Here is a 19,122-nt window from a genome sequence, read left to right as displayed (position 1 = left end):
TAATTATTTCTCGAGTATCACGCAGACCAGATCTCTTGAGCCTACGTAACTCCTTTAAGAGAAGGTCAGCAGTATAAGTTCCAGGAAAGATGCATCGTGGGTTACTTATCCCAACTGCTAATAGAGAGGCTAGCATGTCTGCACAGGTTGTGTAGCATTAGCAGCACGTTAGCAGGGTCACTATCCTCACCAGTTCATGCAAGATAGAGGTTAGAGTCATGCGGTCTGTTTCACTTTTTTCATAACAAGAGTAAAAGCCTTTAGGATGAGGACCAACTAGCAAACGTATCAAGAGCAATACAGAGCTGCTAACATTAGCCTCACTCTAGTAGCATCCACATGCTTCTACACAGTAGTGAAATATGATTGTGTGTGAATTGATTTTTTAACATAGCCTTTTCCCCCTGAAAAAATGTGCATTGATATGCTACTTGGCCCTCAATATTAGGCTGTGCAAGGTTACTACTGTAGATGAAAAGTGGTTTAGCTAGACATGCTAATGCGAAAGCCTATTTTCTGGATACGAGTACTGCTATCCTCTTTCAGGACTACTAGGACAGTAACAGTACAGTAGATGCCGGTCTCTCAAGGAATAACAAGAGCATTATCGAGAGACTTTTGACAGCTGCTGTTGAGGCGTCAATTCCTCTGTGCCTCTATTCTGAGTATTCCCATGTACACTCTTTGCAGTGGTCTGAAATATCATCCAAGTCTTTGCAAATAAAGTGGACACTGCTGACAAGTTGTGATTTGATTTACGAGGAGAGAGCAGTCTAGCTGAGACACTGACCTCATATTGGTCAGTGTTGCATGTGGATGTCTAAAGGAAAATCGGTTGTGTTGTGTCCAATGTGGCTTTTGTCCCCTGCATGTAATAACTGTTTTGTTACGCTGTAGCAAAGCCAAGCCTTTTAAATGTGTTAAGAACTCTCATTACTTCTCCACACTAAACGGCAATGCCAGAGACAGGCATAATATGGCCTTTTTGCATCGTTTTTCCTTGACATTAGCGCCACTAGTTTTCTGATTCGCTTCACAAAAACAAAAGTCATTAGCTGTGTCCAAATTCAGGAGCTGCATCCTACAAAGACGTTCGCATGCTGTCCCATTTCGAAGGCTCCTTCAGATGCTGCCGACACATGCGTCCTCCTTTTCCCGGGCCACGAAGGATCCATCAGGTGCATACATCGCGTCCCAACGTATCACGAGATTCATTGCACGGCAATTTAAAATGAGATGGCGGACTCTCAAGCAGCCGAGGAATAAACCTTAAAATGTAAAAGTTTTTGGTTTCAATTTAATCAAGTAGCTAGCGATACTAATATAAAAAAAAAACGAAAGGAGCCTTGAAACTTAAAATTATCTTTATTATTATTTTAACATTAAGTTATGTGATGTTTGTGGTGTAAGCCCGTTGGTCAGCTAGCTACCTGTTGCTAGGCGCTTTGTGACGAAAAGGTAAGGGCGGGAACAGATGGTTACGCAAAAGACCAGAACGTCTCATTTCAGTTTGACCTTAGTGCTACCAATGACTCATCCTTCGTAGACCGCGTCCTTTGAAGGATGCAGCCCTTGAATTGTAGTTGTTGCCATCATGTTGCCAAGTGCAGAATGACAGGCTGATCAGCTGCTGTCTAAAAGATACACAAACACAAACACACAAGTTTGTGCAGCTATCCTTGTTAGGACACTGCGTTGACTTTCATTCATTGTGGACAGTCAACCCAAACCCTTACTCTTCCCTCAACAAATACCAATTTATAGCTAACACTAACCTTTACTCAAGCTTAATTCACACCCTATCCCTGACGCCAAACTTTAGAAATGAGGACTTGCAAAATTATGACCGGGTTCTTGAGGGCTACTGGTCCTGATATGTTTAGTGTTAATACCTAAAAGCCAAACACACACACACAGAGGAAAAACACAACAAAGGTCAGGAGAGGACCAGAGGTGGTGTCTGATAACTATAAAGCTCACTCCCATCCAAACTCACACCCTCTCATCAAGACTCCCAAGGAACAACTTTAAGTGTCTCTACTGCACCCCACCCAAGGTACTGCAGCCCAAAATCTCAAACTGCGACAACATGTATTACAGTTACAGTGATGCACACTTTTGCAAAATTCATATTCAATCTCTTCTCTCCCTTTCTTTTGTTCCATATGCTTTTCTTGGAAATCTCTACTCTTGCTGGTGAAGTCTCTTTTTTGATTGTGTCCCAACAACTGCTGAAAAAACTGCAGTTTCAGAGGAGCTTTGACAGTATTATACAGGGCACCAATGTTATGTAATCATGGAGTCCCAGTTACGTTACCATTTATCTCGTGTTTTATAGTAACCAACAGCTGTTTGAAAGGGGATTTTTTCCTCTGCATAGCAGTGTCATTGCCTGCTCAGTGTGTGTTGTTTTGGAACAGGTATCCTAGGAAAAATCCTGCATGATTACCACCGAGCTGCGTCGCTTTCACTGACATAAAGTAATGACGGTGTTGACAGAAAAAATATAAATATAGAGTCTTAAGAAAAGGAAGCCGTGTCCTCCAGAGCTTTGTTAGGTCAGACGTTTTAAGTAATAATGGCATGATTGCTGTTCATTGTGTCATCATGTGTGGTAATGTGCTGTAGTCAGGCCTGCTTTGTTTCACTATTAAATCAAGTAAAACGGATACTGTAGGAAATGTGCACCGCTGCCAACGTTGCAGATTATTCCCACCCAGGCCAAATACATCTGCACCCATAGAGTTGTGACGCAACAAGAGTCAGCCAAATGTTATGTTAGGATGGCTACCACTGTGCTCCTCCAACAGACTACACTATTAACTATATCTTATTATTATGAGTAATTACTGTTACCATGGGGTTTTTGTGCTCAATAACACATCTTTTTTTGTTTAATTCATAATGCAGAAGTAGAGGAAGTTTCACCATCAACTGTCAACTGGCTTGATGACATAAGTACAGTTATATGTTACATATGTAAATACTGTAACTCTCTATAGTTCATAAATGCAGTTTATTATACATGCAACACATACAACTTGCACATTTTTTCCGAAGCTTTCAACCCCATATTATAGCCTCCTTTTGAAGATCGAGTTGATGACTTGTCATGGAGGTAGTTCAGATGTTACATAACCTCGCATTAAATTTCAGTCACCTGAAAACATGTTACAATAAGATCTTTATTTTATATTTTCGTCATCTATTTTAAAAATGCGTTGTCTGGACCTTATGCAACAGAACATAGGTGTAACTGATTACAGTTTTAATTGCTGCACTGATTGCCGGCAAAGCCATCGTGCTTTCCCTCCTCTGACAAGGCAGACTGTCTGCTGTGAAAAGGTCAGTGAATCTGATTTATTTGGGAACAAAACAAGAGTGCTCTGACGTAAGCAAGACTAACAATACTCATGTTAGTAAGTCTTATTAAGAAAAGCAAAATTGAATTTAATGTGGACAGACTGATGAAAAGACCTTTGATACAGTAGAGAAAAAAGTGGCGACGGTCTTAAAGTAAACATGAATTAAAGCCAAATGAAAAGAAGCTTATGCTTACTTATCCTTTCAATACAGCAGGATAACCTCGTGTCTGCTGAAACTGAGTCAAATCTTTGACAGTTTGAGCAGAGGTTAACTTTCATTCTTTACTTGTTATACTTAACAGAAATCACTGCATGAAAATAAACATGCCCATTCCTGATATTGGTATCACAGTTCAGTTTAACTTGGCAATAATATTGTACGGATCGATTTAATATGCAATCAATTTGTCAAGGGGAAGCATGAACCTTTTTTTGGCCTCCAAAGGGGTCATGAAGGAAAGAGTTTGGAGAATAAAATAAGTTTTATAGCCTGTATGACTTCCTGGTAAACTGGATACAATCAATGTATATTGAAATTACTCGATAGCCCTTTTACACTGCGGCTCCGCCTCAGCGCCGTAACGAAGCTCCGCCGTCATGCTGCCTTTGCCATTTTACATTGGACCAAGCAACGCCGGCATTAAGCCGCCACAGTGTGTGTTTTTACACAGCGTTCTGGTGTTGCTTCAAATACACTTACACTGTGCTGTTCCGCCCTGCCGGCTCAGCTGTTAAACACAGACGCTGTTTTGCCTCTGTTCCTGGCTCCGATGACGGCTCAGAGGCGTGATGGTGGGGCGAAGTCATTCTGTTAAGTGGTAGTGCGTTTTATGTAGAAGACAGAACGTAACAGAGGCGTCATAATCTTGCCTTGAACTGGCAGTGTGAATGGGGCTAATGATTGGTTATACCCATGCAGAAATCAGATAACACATTAATATGTGCATACCATATATGTATGCAAACCAAATGGATGGAGTGTATTATATTTCTCTGCAGTGCTTATAATTGGACATGTAATTATATTCCAACTGATGAATGTATTATAGTAGAGACGGGAAACCAAGCATCTCGTAGGGAGGGTTTACATCAAAGAGGAAACTTTTGCTCACAGTGTTTATAGTGTTTATTTTTCTGCAGACAAGCCAGACAATTCAGTCTCTATCTGCACAGGTACAGTGTGTGATTACACTGCCATTAAATGTTAGCCACAGACAATGACTGTTTCATTTCCAGGTTTTAGTTAGTACTTAACTGCTTACTCATGCCTCCGGGTACTATAGGTACAACAGATGCTTCATTTTCCACTAAACCTCTAAACACACACAACTTGACTGCAAGTGTTATATCCATTTTTTGCGAGGGCCACAGCCTCCCTCTGTCCCCATCCCCCCTGTCTTACCCACAGTTCTGTCTGCCTCACTGTCTGTCTCTGTCCTTCTCTCACAGACAGAGGCATAGGTGAAGCCTTTGAGGTCAGTTGTGAGACCTTTCCTTCCCGCCTCTAACTCCTCCAAACACACACACACACACACACACACACACACACACACACACACACACACACATACTGCACAGAGCACAGAGCAACAGCAGGCTTGGATATTAGACCTCCACTGCAGTGTCCATTACTGGGTGGCTTCAGCTGTAAACATAACCCTTGTGGCCTGGACACTTTGATGTGACGTCTTTTTTTCTCTGTGACTTGTCCAGCCCTGTCCTACCACACATACTCGCTCTCTCTCTCACACACACACACACACACACACACACACACACACACAGTGATATCACCAAGCAGCCAGCCAAGGATAGCTGTCATTCAAACCTCGTAGCGCTCAGGTTGCACTTTCAATCTCTCAGCGGGGATTTGTCAGGCTGTGGCTTTATGACAAACATACACACTGTCTGTCTGCTTGTTTGTCTGTCTGGCTGTCTGTATCATTTAAAAGTCATTTATAAATATACTCAAATTACCGCTCTCTTACTGTTGATGCTACTTTGCTTTCTTTTCTTTCTCCTACCACTCACACAGCCACACACACACACACACACACACACGTCCCTATCAGCATTTACTAATGGATTTGTGTGTTTACACTGAGTTGAGGAAGCAGTGATAATAGTGGCTGTAAAGTAATCTCACAACTGTTTACACTCATCCCTTGGGCTTGTCTCCTTCATTATCTACAGCTGGGGCTGCTTAGGTGTGCATGTGTGTTTATGTGTGTGTGTGTGCACAAGCATGGGAAGAACCAGGTATATGCAAGACAGTTAAAGAGCTTTGCTTTTTACATGTTTTACGATAAGTTATATGTGAAATTATTTAGTGTTTGAGTACATTATACAGCTGTACTGTGTTTAGGTCTTTGGCAACAGATAATTAACACTGAATTAGCTGTGGATATGTATGCTATGAAAGCCTTTTATTTTGAAGGATGTAAATTAATGATAGCACAATATAACATGATCTTGTGATTTATTATCTCTTATATAGGAATATTGTTCAATATAATCTTGTTTAAATATCCATATTTATAACTTCATTTTATCATGTAGATGCACAATTGTCATCACATCTTGTTGGGTTCCAACCTTAGACTGTGTAAAAAGATGGACGACATGACAGCTCCCTAAAAGGGAAGCCAAAACATCTCTACCGCCCCCTGCTGACTGGCTGCAGTATAGCTCATAAAGCCCGCCTCCTCCATGTTAACAGATGGGACATGAGTCAAACTATAAAATCAAAATACACGTCAAATAAATTTTTCCCAAACATGGTTTCTGTCATATAGTTAGTTCTTATCATTCTGATTTACATCTAAGTGTTCATTTTTCTGACAAGTTTATTTGTAATTAGTTATTTGATGCTGTAAAAAGGATGATTGACAGCTCTGTTGACAAATACGGCTCCTGCAGCCGATCTGTTCCGGGTTAGTAGAGTAGAGGAGGAACAGCGAGAGGAGACGTAACTAAAACGATCACTGCAGTCATTGAAGTTTACATATCTGTGAACGTTAACCTCAGACCAACACAAGAAGCTGTTCTGCTGTTAACCACACAGACGTGCGGGATCTTTGCTGTTTATTCGGTAAGTTAAGAGTGTGTTTTGGTTAGTAGAAGTGGCTACGGCGGCTCCACCCGCAGATCATGACTGCGCAACTCTGGCTCCAAATGACGTCACCATCGCAAGATGGCAGCGCCCTTCACAGGGGTTATTTTGGCTTCAATTTTGTACAATGACAGCAGATGGAGATGCGTCTTTCATCTAGTCATTGGAGTCCTCACGTGACAGTATAAACTTTGTACAGTATTAATATTTGTAATCTACCCTTTTCCAATTGGTTGCAGTCTAAACCTCCAGGCTGCATTTTCATGCTTTAACCCTCTGATTATATTAAATTCCAGCATTATAGTGTGGTGTATACTGATCTCAGATTTCATATTTAACATTTATAACATGCATAGTTTCAATGCTGTGGTTGTGTTGTCACATTCATTTGTGTATCCTCATGTATTAGAGTTCATTTTCATGGTTTAATCCACCAGAACTGATTTCACTTGTCCCCTTTTCCAATGCTTCAAATTCAAGCTATTTTGTTGCACTAAACTAAAACATCTTGCCACATTATCTGTGCACATGTGTTTATTTATTTCACCAAACATGACAAATGTTTCAAAGGGCATCAGCTTTTTGTGCTTTGCGGGCTCTGCTCATGCATAAACTGTGAGCTGAGACAACACATGCGCTGGACCGACCAAAACCATGCATGCTCGACTAGACAGTCTGGCTGTGGTCATCAGTCCATCTCCACCATCGGACTATTCTGAGGCCCTGCAGTTATTTAATTTTGCTGTGTGTGCACCCGCTATGTTGGACCAAACCGGCATTACATCATGGAAAAGGTCTCCGATACCCGCTCACATTTAAAGCATGATATCACTCTGTCTCTCTGTGTGGATGCACAGGGATATAAGCAGAGAAACGCCCACACTGGCATACACGAGAAAGCTCAAACACACACACACACGCACAAAGTGGCACAGCCATAAACACTGGTCAGAGGTTATTTAATGCCTCTGGTGAGCATCCAGACAGTCATTTAGACCACAGAGGTGATCTGACACTCTGTCCACAGGATATCTGATCAGCCACGCTTCTGTGCAGAGAGTCTGGTGCTTACTCATCCCCCAATAACACTTACAAATAAAACCACAAAGATCACAAGGTGGGCTGCAACTTTATACCTTATTAATCCCTATATGAGTCTACTGGTGCCAGTAGGGTCATTAAGGGGATAAATCTGTAGTACAAGTAAATGCCCTTAAGCATTAATTAAAGCTCACCTTCATCATCTGCCACATGAAACACTATATTTTACCTTCTGAGAGGAAACTGAAATCCAAGCTGTGACGTCATGATGTAATAGGGCCAATATATGATGTTATACCGTAGCAAGTTTCTAATGTTCTTATATAATAAATCCAAAATATAAGCTAACCACTGCACGCTTGTATGTTACATCATCCTGTACAGAAATACAAGATGCACATCTGTGTGAGTGTGTCCAAATATGTCTCAGTTCTTGAAAGACATCATGTAGATTGAAAAAACTTCTCCTAGCACTTAATTACTTACGTATATGTAAATGGACTGTACTTATATAGCGCTTTTCTAGTCTTTGCGACCACTCAAAGCTGCTTTTACATGACAGATCACATTCACCCATTCACAGTGCCCAACTGTCAATCAGATATCACATTCATACCCGTTGGCTATGCCACCGGGAGCAATTTGGGGTTTAGTGTGCCCAAGGACACTTCGACATGTAGCCTGAGGGAGCTGGGGATCAAACCTCCGACCTTCCGATTGAAAGACGACCGACTCTACCACTGAGCCGCAGCCGCCACACTGATGATAACACACTGAGGGTTTCGGTCCCATTTCTGCACAAAGAGCCAATATAAATTGTGTCAAAATAAAAGTGCTAATCTCGAAGATCTCAGTTTCGTTCTCTTTGGCAGCACCTATGGTGATAGACGATTTTCACTTATTTTTGAAGTTGTATCTGTAGTCATCCATCTTTTCTTTGTTTGTTCAGCCATAGTAGATTACTGTTTACTCGCAACACTTGCAGAGACTGGAAAAGCAGCCGCTTAGCTCCGCCTACCCTCTCTGGCAGACCAACCACTGCTGGCTGATGGAAAACATGTCACTAACTGGGCCGCCACAGACACCCAGTCTGTAATACTGCAAATGCAAAGGCTTTCATCAGTGGGCCACAGGCTCAGTCACCATTGTGTTACCTCATTCAGCGATAGATAGTGACTTAACAGACATTTATTTAAATGGAATTCTTCAGGATTATCACTTTAAGTATGCAACATGAATGTGTGGATCGCTCAGTCGAAAGTTTAAAGTAAACAGATTCATTTTCGTCTCCAAAATTCTTTACCCTTTGATGCTACAGAGTGTATCTTCCTCCTGGCAAACAGTAACACACATAAGACCAGATGGAATTTGTCCATCCATATTTATTTAGATTCAAAAGTGCATGTATAATGTCCTTTAAAGCTCTTCTCATCCTCATACAGCATTCCAAGCAAGTGATGCGCCAAATTAATATAAATAGAGTCAAGACTGTTCATATATACAACTGTTTGTGCTGACAGTGTTGTTTTGAGGCTGGGTGGGTACGTTGGGGTGAAGTTTAAGGAAAGGATGACAGAGAGTGTGTGATGAGGGATTGAGCAGCCTGCACCTTGAGTTTGGGGTCACTTGGGATGGATGCGATGAAGCTTTGAGGAGAGAAGGATCAGGAGGCTCGGGGATTAGGCGACTCAGACATGTGGTGTGCCGGGGTGCCGTGTAGAAAAAAAAAAAGCTCTAAAAATAACAAACTGTACTAAACTGAGCACTCATTAGGGTCAGCGGATTGTGTGTCTAAGATCCATTAATATGAAAGATGCTTATTATATATCTTGAAAAGGCTCCATTATGTAATAGATAGCATACATGCAGGATTCATTAGGGGTGTACAGTACAAATGGAAGTAATTAAGAAAGAGATATATTAGTTTTAGTGGTGATGAGGGCCTGAGTTTAGACAAGAGGGGGATTAAAGCCGCACAGTGAGGCTTAAGTTACAGTTTAAAAGTCTTACTGATGTCAGCCGTGAACAAATGCCTCCTCCCTGTCAAGTTGGGCCTGCAACACAGTAAGAAGATTGGAGTTCAGTCACTGAGAGGGATACAAGCATTTTCATCTCGACATTGTTTTTGGTGAACAATTGTTTTGTATTGAACAAGGATCAACAGACATGACACATCACATCTGTCTTTTCATCCCTTTCTCCCCCACCAACGCTCCTGCCATCCCACCTCACCACCCTACAACCACTACCCCACCTCGGTGGCTTCTAGGTTCAGATATCGCTATTCAATACATATATTTATTCAAGTAGTTCTGATATTACAGAGGAAGCCCCTTTCCACATTTCTAATGTGATGGCGTTGGCCTTGTTTACCTGGGCTGTAGACTAATTAAGACATATTAAATTCGCCGAATAGCTCATTTTGTTTAGTTACAAAGAGTCCCTGCTGCAGTGGCCCTGTGGCCCTCAGCCCTTTGCTGCATGTCATCCCCAGCCTCTCTTCCCTGTGTCGACTGTCTATCTCCGGCTGTCCAATCAAGTAGCAACAAAAAAAACCTTTAAGAGAAGAACTTTTTAAGCTTTTGTTGTAAACCAGAGGCCACTACAAAAGAGAGGGGCTTCGATACAACACCCCAAGTAGCAAAGTACACATATTCTTTACTAGAATAACTACAGTTGCAGTACAGTTTGTTTACTTGTGTAATTGGAGTAAAAGTATTGAAAAGTACAGGCTCTGAAATGTACCACTGGCCATCAGCTAGTTAGCTTTCACCCATGGTTCTGCATGTTTCTGCTGTAAGTCACAGACATCTAATTCTGTCGACCCCCCGTCCCTGCGGTTGAGTTTCCCTCTGTTTAGTCTTGATACATCTTTTACACAGTTTTAACCATGTTACCTCTGTCATGCGTAATATGCACTAATGGACAGGGCAAAGATTTGTCTTTTGTATGTGTATTTGTCCCATCTGTTAAGGTTCAAATCTGTCTTGATGTTGGGAAGATGGTGCGCCATGAAGTAAAATAAAAATAAGAATTCTTCTCAAATACATTAAAAGTAACAGGCCTGTTTTGTGGGTCAAAGTAAGAAGTTACCAGAAAAAAATATGTGCTAATAAAGTACATGTACCATAAAACTCCGCTTCAGGACAGTATAGAAGTAATTGTTACTTCCTGCCTCTGAACTACACAGGGCCTCTTCTTTCATTGTACAGTGATGGTGTCATTTGTGAATTCCCGCAGGCCTGTCTGGTTAAGTGATTGAAAAGCTGTGCATGTTGACTCAGCAGCCTTGTGTTGTGTTGTCCCAGCTGGTCTGTAGGAGAGTGGGGGGTGTGCAGCCGGAGCTGTGGAGGAGGGGAGCAGACGCGGCAGGTCCAGTGTGTCCAGAGAACCAGCCAGACCAACGTAGACGCCCTGGCCGACTCTCACTGTGCCCAGCCCACCCCGGCCAGGAGGCAAGCCTGCAACGCGCACAGCTGTCCACCAGTGTGGACCACTGGGCCGTGGTCTCAGGTAAGCATGTGTGAAAGTGATCTGAACCTGCTGTGTAAGGAGGAAAAGTCTCACGGCGCTTACACTGAGCTTCGTCTGTAAAGGCATTCTGCTGTAGTAGTTATTCACAGCAGCACTTCAAGGTTGCACCCTCTCCATTCAGCCCAAAGAGCTTTACACTGTGTTGTTAGGTGAACCCTGGCGTTGATGGCTTCACCACATTTTATGACAGTGATCTCAGTGGCCTTAAACGATGAATGTGCCCATTGAGACCTCATGTTTTGTCCCTGGTCCAATTCCTATACATTGTGCCTGGTGACTTCTCTCACTGTTAAACTTATTTAACTGCCGTTTCACCCCAAATATCCGTAACTACCTGCCACAAATGGTGTCCAGTTTACTTCCTCTCTGGTACTCTGAGGCACGGTGAAGTGCGTCACAGTCCCCCGGTTTCTTGGACACGGTGCAACACTTTCAAGATTTCGATTCAGGCTGTGCCATAAGATTTTCACATAGGGTTAGAATGAATGTTGGGGGGATTGTTGGACTTCCTCAAAGGAATTATTGAGGAAGTTAAGCACAATAAGTGACTGTGTGGAGAATGTGAAAATATGGTACTTATGCTGAATTGCTTCCTGTGCAAAGTTGAGACATTTGCCCTTCAACATTTTTTCTATGGTTAAGTCATTTAATAGTTACATTATGACAAACTGAGTGAAAGAAGTTGGACTGGCGACCTCTGAAACAATGAAAGAGTTAAAACCATTTAGCCAATATTCATTAAAGGAGCATTTCGTCCCTGTAAAAAGCCACTGTCAGTCAAAGCTGGTGTTCTCTGTAATCGATAGAAGCAATGATATTTGAAACTGGCGCCACAGCTGTTGAGAAAGTTGTACAAACAGCTTGTGGTTTCGCCCGTTCTACATTCCTACAACACCCAGCGTGCATTGCGCCCCTCCCTCTGAAAGGAACGGCCCAGCGAGAGACGCTGGAGTGAAATACTACCTTTTTCCTGTCAAGCACATTTATCACTGCAGACAAAGGCTCAGAGCGGTACAGAATCCGAAATAAGACGAGAATATACCAGTGGATCGTCTAAAAAATCTTCGGGTCTGCAGTCTACATTTGAAACCTGACGATTTTGAACGAGACATGACATCAGAGGCGGGCGTCCTAGATTGAGGAAGTGTAGTTTGGCGAGCTCCCTGGCCTCCGCCAGACTACATAAAAGCATCACCTGGTTTTCCAGGGCCCAGAAGAGCAGATAGCGTCCTCCAAAGGCACAGAGTAAAATTGCATTTTTTTCCTACCATAATGGCATTAGCTCCCCATAATAGCATGACAGGACTGAGGTTGAAAATAGGCAAACTGGCCCTTTAAGAATATTGTGTCATTGTCTGGTAATTCGGATCATTTACCGCCATAAGGGCAAAGTTTTAGCTTAAAGTATTTAAAGACATAATATGTCATTATCATGTTTCTGTTTCACGGCAGTGTTCTCGAAAGTGTGGCAACGGCCTGAGGAAGAGGACAGTGCTGTGCACGAGCACCGACCCAGGAGCCCAGAAGCAAACACAACCTGACAGTTTGTGTGCCGGCCTGCAGAAACCAGCAAGTCAAGAATCCTGTTTCATCAAACGCTGCCAGAAACAACGCAAAGTCCAGTGGTTTGTCTCAACATGGCAAGAGGTAATTTTAGACCAGCTATAACCACAATTAAATTAAGAAATGCAGTGTGTTACATTGTTTTTGGCGAATTCAACAAAGTTCTCTCTCTCCATTTCTTGTCTGTTCCTTTCCGTCTTTGATCGTCCAGTGCTCAGTCACATGTGGTCGTGGCTATCAGGCACGCTTCATCAAGTGTGCAGAGAAGGTGTGTATCATATTACTGTGTTTACTCAAATATCTGCACGTCAGTTCCTTATTATTAAATTAGTAACTGTAGATATAAAACATGACATTTGACTGCTTTGAATTCTCATATCTGATCGCCCAAATGTTATATTCTCTCTGCTTTAGATTATATTGTAAAGGATAGTTTTCTTGAGGTTGTCATATTTCACAGTGGCATCTTGCAGCTTACATGAACATTATCTGTTTCCATAATAAAGGACACAGCAGGGAAATACAGAGAGCTTGCTGCAAAGAAATGCCACCATGTCCCCAAGCCCACAGTAGAGCTTCAGAGGTCGTGCATCACGGCCGAGTGCCCAGTCCGCACTACCCCACCAGTCCACCGATGGAGCACGCATCATCGCACCTATGCACCCCAACCCCTCCCTCAACCTAAGACTCAAGCTGAATGGCACTCGTCTCCTTGGTCGCAGGTACATTACATTAGACTAGGACAGTTATACTTTGTAAGATGTACTGTATTCAATTGTATGATGTTTTAAAATCTGTTTTTTGTATCCTCCAGTGCACAGTGACATGTGGAGGAGGCGTGCAGGCCAGAACGGTCCAATGTCTGGTCCAAGGAAAGCCCTCTCCTGGCTGTGCCCTCCATCTGAAACCATCCATGTCCCAGGCCTGCAACACCAACTTCTGCCCACAACCTGAGAAGAAAGGTACTCAAGCTCTGACATTACATACTTCTTTGATCCTAGGTTACACTAACTGTGCTACTTGTAATCTGTAGTTGGCATAAATCGACTCTTTTCCTGTCTTTCCACAGATGTCGCTTGTAGGGATTACTTCAACTGGTGTTACCTGGTGCCCCAGCATGGAGTCTGCAACCACAAGTTCTACGGCAAGCAGTGCTGCCAGTCCTGTTCAAATTCAAACCTATAATCAAGCAGTGCGAGTCTATCTGTGACACAGGCAGATAGCTACTTAGACAGACAAAAGACTGTGTTTGACGCCCCTGCTTGAAGAGACAGCGTTTTTGCTTTAAGCGTGTGGCGAGCACTGAAAAACAAGTGACATTTCAATGGAAGTGCAGAAGAGTTGCAGTGCCCTTTCTTCTCCCCGCGATGCCGGACATCTGGATACAAGAACTTGATGCTGACAGCACTACACAAGAATGTGATCAGGACAGTACAAATACAGGAGAGAATTATGAGGAGGAACGGGTAAATTGGGAATCTTGATTAAAGCGAAGAGGGCTGACGTGTCCAAGAGAAACTGAAAACCTGAAAAATCCCAGCTTTGTTTATATACTGTTTGTAATTGCACAGAGCTGTACCCAGGACACCCAACTTCTTCCAGTCAACCAAAGGCCAATGATGGCAAGCCAACAGAGGAAAAACACTTGACGAGGTTTCAGGCACTGCCACGCTACAACATGATACGTCCTGTTCTGCACTGCAATTCCTGATCAATTGGGAATGTGGGGTGTAATAATTAAAAGGGATTTCAAAGGAGCAAGTAAGAAAACATTATGTTAATCTACGTCTTGATAAAAAACAGACCAGGGATAATCAAAGTGGGCTTCCTCGATAGCTGGACAATAACAGGAAGCTTTGCGCTGTGATGTAAAAGAAAAACACTACGTGCATCATACATGAGAGAACTATTGTGAGACGGGTAAAAGCTGTGTGAACTTTCATACTCAGCGGTGCTACAAGGTCGTCGTCTGTCACCAAATCATTTGAAATTCTCACGTTTCAGGAATGAACAAATGATTTGTGTGACCCGTGTACAGTTGTTTTATTTATTGGCTTTACAATACAGCGTTGCTGGAAGACTGTATTAATAAGCAGTATAAATGTGTCCTTTTATTACTCTACCCTAAGCCCATTACCCTTATATTTTGTACTATGTTTCATAGGATTTAATGCTGACTAAATGTACCTTTTTTATACAAAACATCGATTTTATTTCTCAAGACAAAGATGCAAAAAGCCCAATTCAGAGATGTCAACAATAACTAGCATTTAAAATCATGGTCAATCATACAAGATGTCTGCAAGCATGCTGTTTGAACAGTCACAGCTCTACTTGTCCATTGCATTGTGCTGGATTATTACAAAAGTAAATAATGTGTTGCATGCATTGAGATGGAACAAAATAATAGTATATATTGGTTAAGGTTTTAAAGCAATGGCAGATGATGGCAAATGCTATTCCAATGATTTTTACAGTGTAAGTGAAAAAATAATAAACAACTGTGTGTCATGTCAGCATCCCAGCTGTGGCATGTGTCCTGATTTCATTCCTTTCAGCTGTGTGTTCGGGGGGGATTTGATCTTACCAGTGTGGTGTGAAACTTTACAACTTGAAGTGTATAGGCTACTTGCCAAAGGCAAAAGAGCTCAGGCAGAACATTTGATTCCTTCAATCGAACTTTTTTGACAAATCGACACAATATTGTCATTGTAGCCTGACAAAGGTTTTTTTTTTTCAACATACGGAAACAGCAGACTGTGAGAAATAATGCAGTTCAGACGTGTGCAGTCATATCTAGAGTCGCCCTGTCAGTTGCTAGTTTAGATTTAGAGTCACATGGCGGCCATTTTCATCATACTGAGGATGGGAATATCATCAAGTTAAATGATAACTTATAAAAGTTAAAGCAATTATTTGAATACTCATAAGCTAACGTAAGACAAAGCTGGTACAAAACCACTTCCTAGCTAACATCACCAATTGATTGTAAGCTATCACACAATAAAACAGGAGAGGCGTAATTTCCTAGCTAACATAGCTTGGTTGGCTATGCTCACATGTAAGCTTGCCAAAGAACTATATAATAGCAGATGTGAAATCTTTGCTAACTTTACTTCATTGAGGAAATTTAGGCCTTAATTAATTAATTTAATTTAACTCTATCAAATGGTAATGTTAGGTAGGAAGTGGTTAAATGTTAACGTAAGTTGTTGTCCATTATTAGCTAACGAGTAGGGATGGGTCATGAATTTTAAATATTCGATTAGTCACTAATTAATTAAAAATCGAAGAGGTCATGTGAAAATGATCTCATCTCAAAAATATATTTTTTCCATTGTTTTTACCAGCACCTCGTAATAATGCTGTACTACCGACAGACACTGGCTGTAGCACATGTGAAAGCTGTTTGCTAACTTTCCATTCATTAACAAAAGAAGAAGAAAGCATTAGCGCTAGGTGCCGGTAAAACGGCTGTGGCACTGTGAGATTCGAAACCGTAGAAAAATGCAGAGACTTCTGCAGCTGTTAAAGAGTTCTGTGTGGAACTTGTCTAAAAAATGTACGAAAAGGTACAACTAGCATATCATGTCTACAACAACTATGCACAGTGTGAGGGGATTTTCACTGTAAGAGAAGTTAACCATGTCTGTGATTTATAGGTACACACTTTGACATTAAAATAATAAAACCAACAAGAGTTGTGAAATAGAAATCGTTCCCCCTCTCTCCTTCTGTCAGCGTGTGTTTACAAGTGCAGGGGGATTATTCCAATAAATGTCAAATAGTTCCCAGTGAATATTAAATTGTATTTTTGCTTCAAATGCACATCCTTACTAACAAGTTTATCAAATATTTGTTTATCTTGAAATATGGCCTGATGTCCCTTCTGATTTTAACCATTTATAGTTTTTTCAGTTGCTGATCGATTGGTAAGCAGTGAAATGCTAATCATTCATCAGATTCTGTGTTTATGTTTTGCAACCTAGAACACAGACGTAAAACATTATAACAGCATTTGATCCTCCCAGCCTGAGCATGATGTCTGAGGATAATGGCATTGAATATTTGTCCAATAAAGACCTGTAGAATTACATATTATCACCTTTTGGAGCTGATATTCCAACCGTCTTGACACAGTCCCCTATTTACACATCCAGTGACTATAGTCACAGGCCGATGCGCGGAAGATTAACTCGCCTTATGGCCCCATTTTTGATCTCTACTAGCTACCGAGAGAAATAGCTAACTCTTCAAGTCAGGGCTATAAAGTTAAGCATTTAGTCAATATTGAGGAAGTTTGTTCTTCAACTCCAACACACTACAGATTAGCATTGTATGTCATACCATAACATGATGAAAGTAAGAGAAACAGGATTTGGTGTGAAGGATATGCCAATGTCGTCTAATTCTAAACTCTAGTCCTCAGTCTGCCATGAAGTGCAGCGCATGAGCCAGCGCCCTGGCTAACAGTAATTCCAATATGGTATTAGCCATTTCAACACCTATGACATACCGTGTCTGGGCTTTACTCTTTAGTCATTTCTCAACACAGATTCCCAAAACAAAATCCCCATTGTCATAATCCCAGAGGCACAGCCATAAGGCCTAAAGAGAGAGACTGTGGGAGGAGAGAAGAAGAGTGTGAGAAGACAGAGAGAAACAGGGTAGAAAGAAGCAGAGGAGGGAGGAGGGCATCAATGTGCTGCTGGTGCTGTCATAGAAAAATGCTCTGAGGAAGAGAGAGGTGTGTATTGAGAGAGAAAGGGGTTTTCCTCCTTGTCAACCACCTCTCTGAAGTTGATTTATAGCTGGTCAGCTGTGGGCACCATGTTACACTGTGCTTTTTAGTGTGTAGACACTTTGATACTGTATACATGTAGGCCAGGGCAGAAGTGTTTTTTAATCACAGGTTTTAATCAACAAGATGTTAAGATGCAAAACTATTAGTTATTAATGCCAGTTTGCTGACACCCCACAAACACACACACACACACACACACACAGGGAGATTACCGTAACCCCCCAAAGGAATGTCCTGTCATCAGCCTCTTAACATCCCTTTCAAGGCATCCCTGTCAACTCTACAAGTAATTTCTTAATCTTTTATTCAGTATTTCTGCTACTTGCATTGTCTCCAACTGTGTGTTTTGGTTTCCTCCCGTTGTTGTGATTTATACGTTTCTTTTTATTAGACAAATTTCCCCCTCATTTGTATGATTTGCTTCATCAGTTTAAAAAAAAAAGCAAGAAGAGAAAATCCAACCACACAAGAAGAAAGGGATTAAGAGGATGAAGCACTTTTGTTTATTCTCAGATAGCAATCAGACAAAGACTTCCTGTAGATGACAAAGTTGATTGAGACAAAACTGGCTACATCCAAAGTGTTACCTAACCCATGTCAGGTAACACAAGAGATTATCTGTCAGAGAGAGACAGGAAGTGAGAAAGCATGTCCAACACTCCTCTTTCCACTTTGAAGCAACTATGCTATCTCTGACTGCATCTGTTTGCGAGAGTTGGCTCTGAAGCCTTGAGGCTACACTTAGAAGGTTCATCTGAAGTTACAGAGTTATTATCTTTCCATCAGGATGCACCTACAGCAAGCTGCAGCACCTTTAGTTACTTCCTCTCAGCTGTTGGAATCACCAGGTTGCAGAAGAGCTGCTGCCACATAATTGAGGACCCTTTTCAAGCACAAGAATGGTCCCTAATGGTTGTCATATTCAGAGATAATACTACTTTCAAATTGTCTATTTGAAAACGGTCTGTTTTTGTTTGTATAAACTCTTTCTATGTTTTGTGTTGTCAAATGGTAAATTAAATTAAATGTTATTTTAGCCATTAGGGCTCGAGGAGAGTAGTTGTGCTTTGTGTGCATGAGTGAGTGAGTGTGTGTGTGTGTGTGTGTGTGAGAGAGAGAGAGAGAGAGAGAGAGAACGTTAGGTACACTGTTATCTGTACAACAGCGCCCTCTGCTGATTATTTAGAGAAATTAATCAATGCAAACAATGAAGAAAAATATACAAATCAATTGCAAATCATAAACTGTATAAAAAGATTCTCTTTAGTCATTGCAGCAAATGCACCAGTCTACTATAAAGGGCTATTTGACTGCCTGTGTTTCTTTTTCCTGCTGACCAATGTTTTATAACTCTCTGAGCATGTTTTTGGGGCACGTGCCGGGTTTTCTTAACGTCGTTGCAAATGGTATTTGGTTATACATGGCATCTTTCTGAGGCGGCAGACAGAGATCATATAATTAACGTGAAAAAGGTAGTTCCCTGACCGGGAATCGAACCCGGGCCGCGGCGGTGAGAGCGCCGAATCCTAACCACTAGACCACCAGGGACATACATATGCCCTGTAAAATCCTTCGAAGTTATACTTAGCAATACCTTTTTGAGTGGTAGAAACTACCATTTCAATTTTAATTTGTCGGGAGTCAAGTACAAAGTCAGACCAAGTAAACTGACGACTTCGCTTAAAAACGGATGTAAGCTCTGC

The 19,122-nt window shown here is 41.6% G+C and overlaps 1 protein-coding gene and 1 non-coding gene across 2 annotated transcripts in view; one reads left to right on the top strand and one right to left on the bottom strand.

Moving 5' to 3' along the window:
- The window catches only part of LOC138583977 (A disintegrin and metalloproteinase with thrombospondin motifs 16), a 58,547-nt gene extending 43,420 nt beyond the window's left edge, over nt 1–15,127 (top strand). Inside the window, exons 19-24 of the mRNA XM_069656072.1 lie at nt 10,827–11,031; nt 12,505–12,699; nt 12,827–12,883; nt 13,122–13,337; nt 13,430–13,577; nt 13,685–15,127. Of these exons, the coding sequence (XP_069512173.1) occupies nt 10,827–11,031; nt 12,505–12,699; nt 12,827–12,883; nt 13,122–13,337; nt 13,430–13,577; nt 13,685–13,800 (937 nt within the window). The 3' untranslated portion in view covers nt 13,801–15,127. The remainder of the gene's footprint in view (nt 1–10,826; nt 11,032–12,504; nt 12,700–12,826; nt 12,884–13,121; nt 13,338–13,429; nt 13,578–13,684) is intronic.
- Nucleotides 15,128–18,895: 3,768 nt separating this feature from the next.
- Nucleotides 18,896–18,967, bottom strand: trnae-cuc (transfer RNA glutamic acid (anticodon CUC)). Its single transcript has one exon. It is a non-coding gene; the product is annotated as a tRNA-Glu (tRNA).
- Between the last annotated feature and the right edge of the window lie 155 nt (nt 18,968–19,122).

The sequence above is a fragment of the Semicossyphus pulcher genome, unplaced genomic scaffold, assembly GCF_022749685.1.
Source record: "Semicossyphus pulcher isolate SPU_LCO1_2020_fin unplaced genomic scaffold, fSemPul1.0.p SCAF_9, whole genome shotgun sequence".
NCBI lineage: Eukaryota > Metazoa > Chordata > Actinopteri > Labriformes > Labridae > Semicossyphus > Semicossyphus pulcher.
This window is presented reverse-complemented; position numbering and strand designations above follow the sequence as displayed.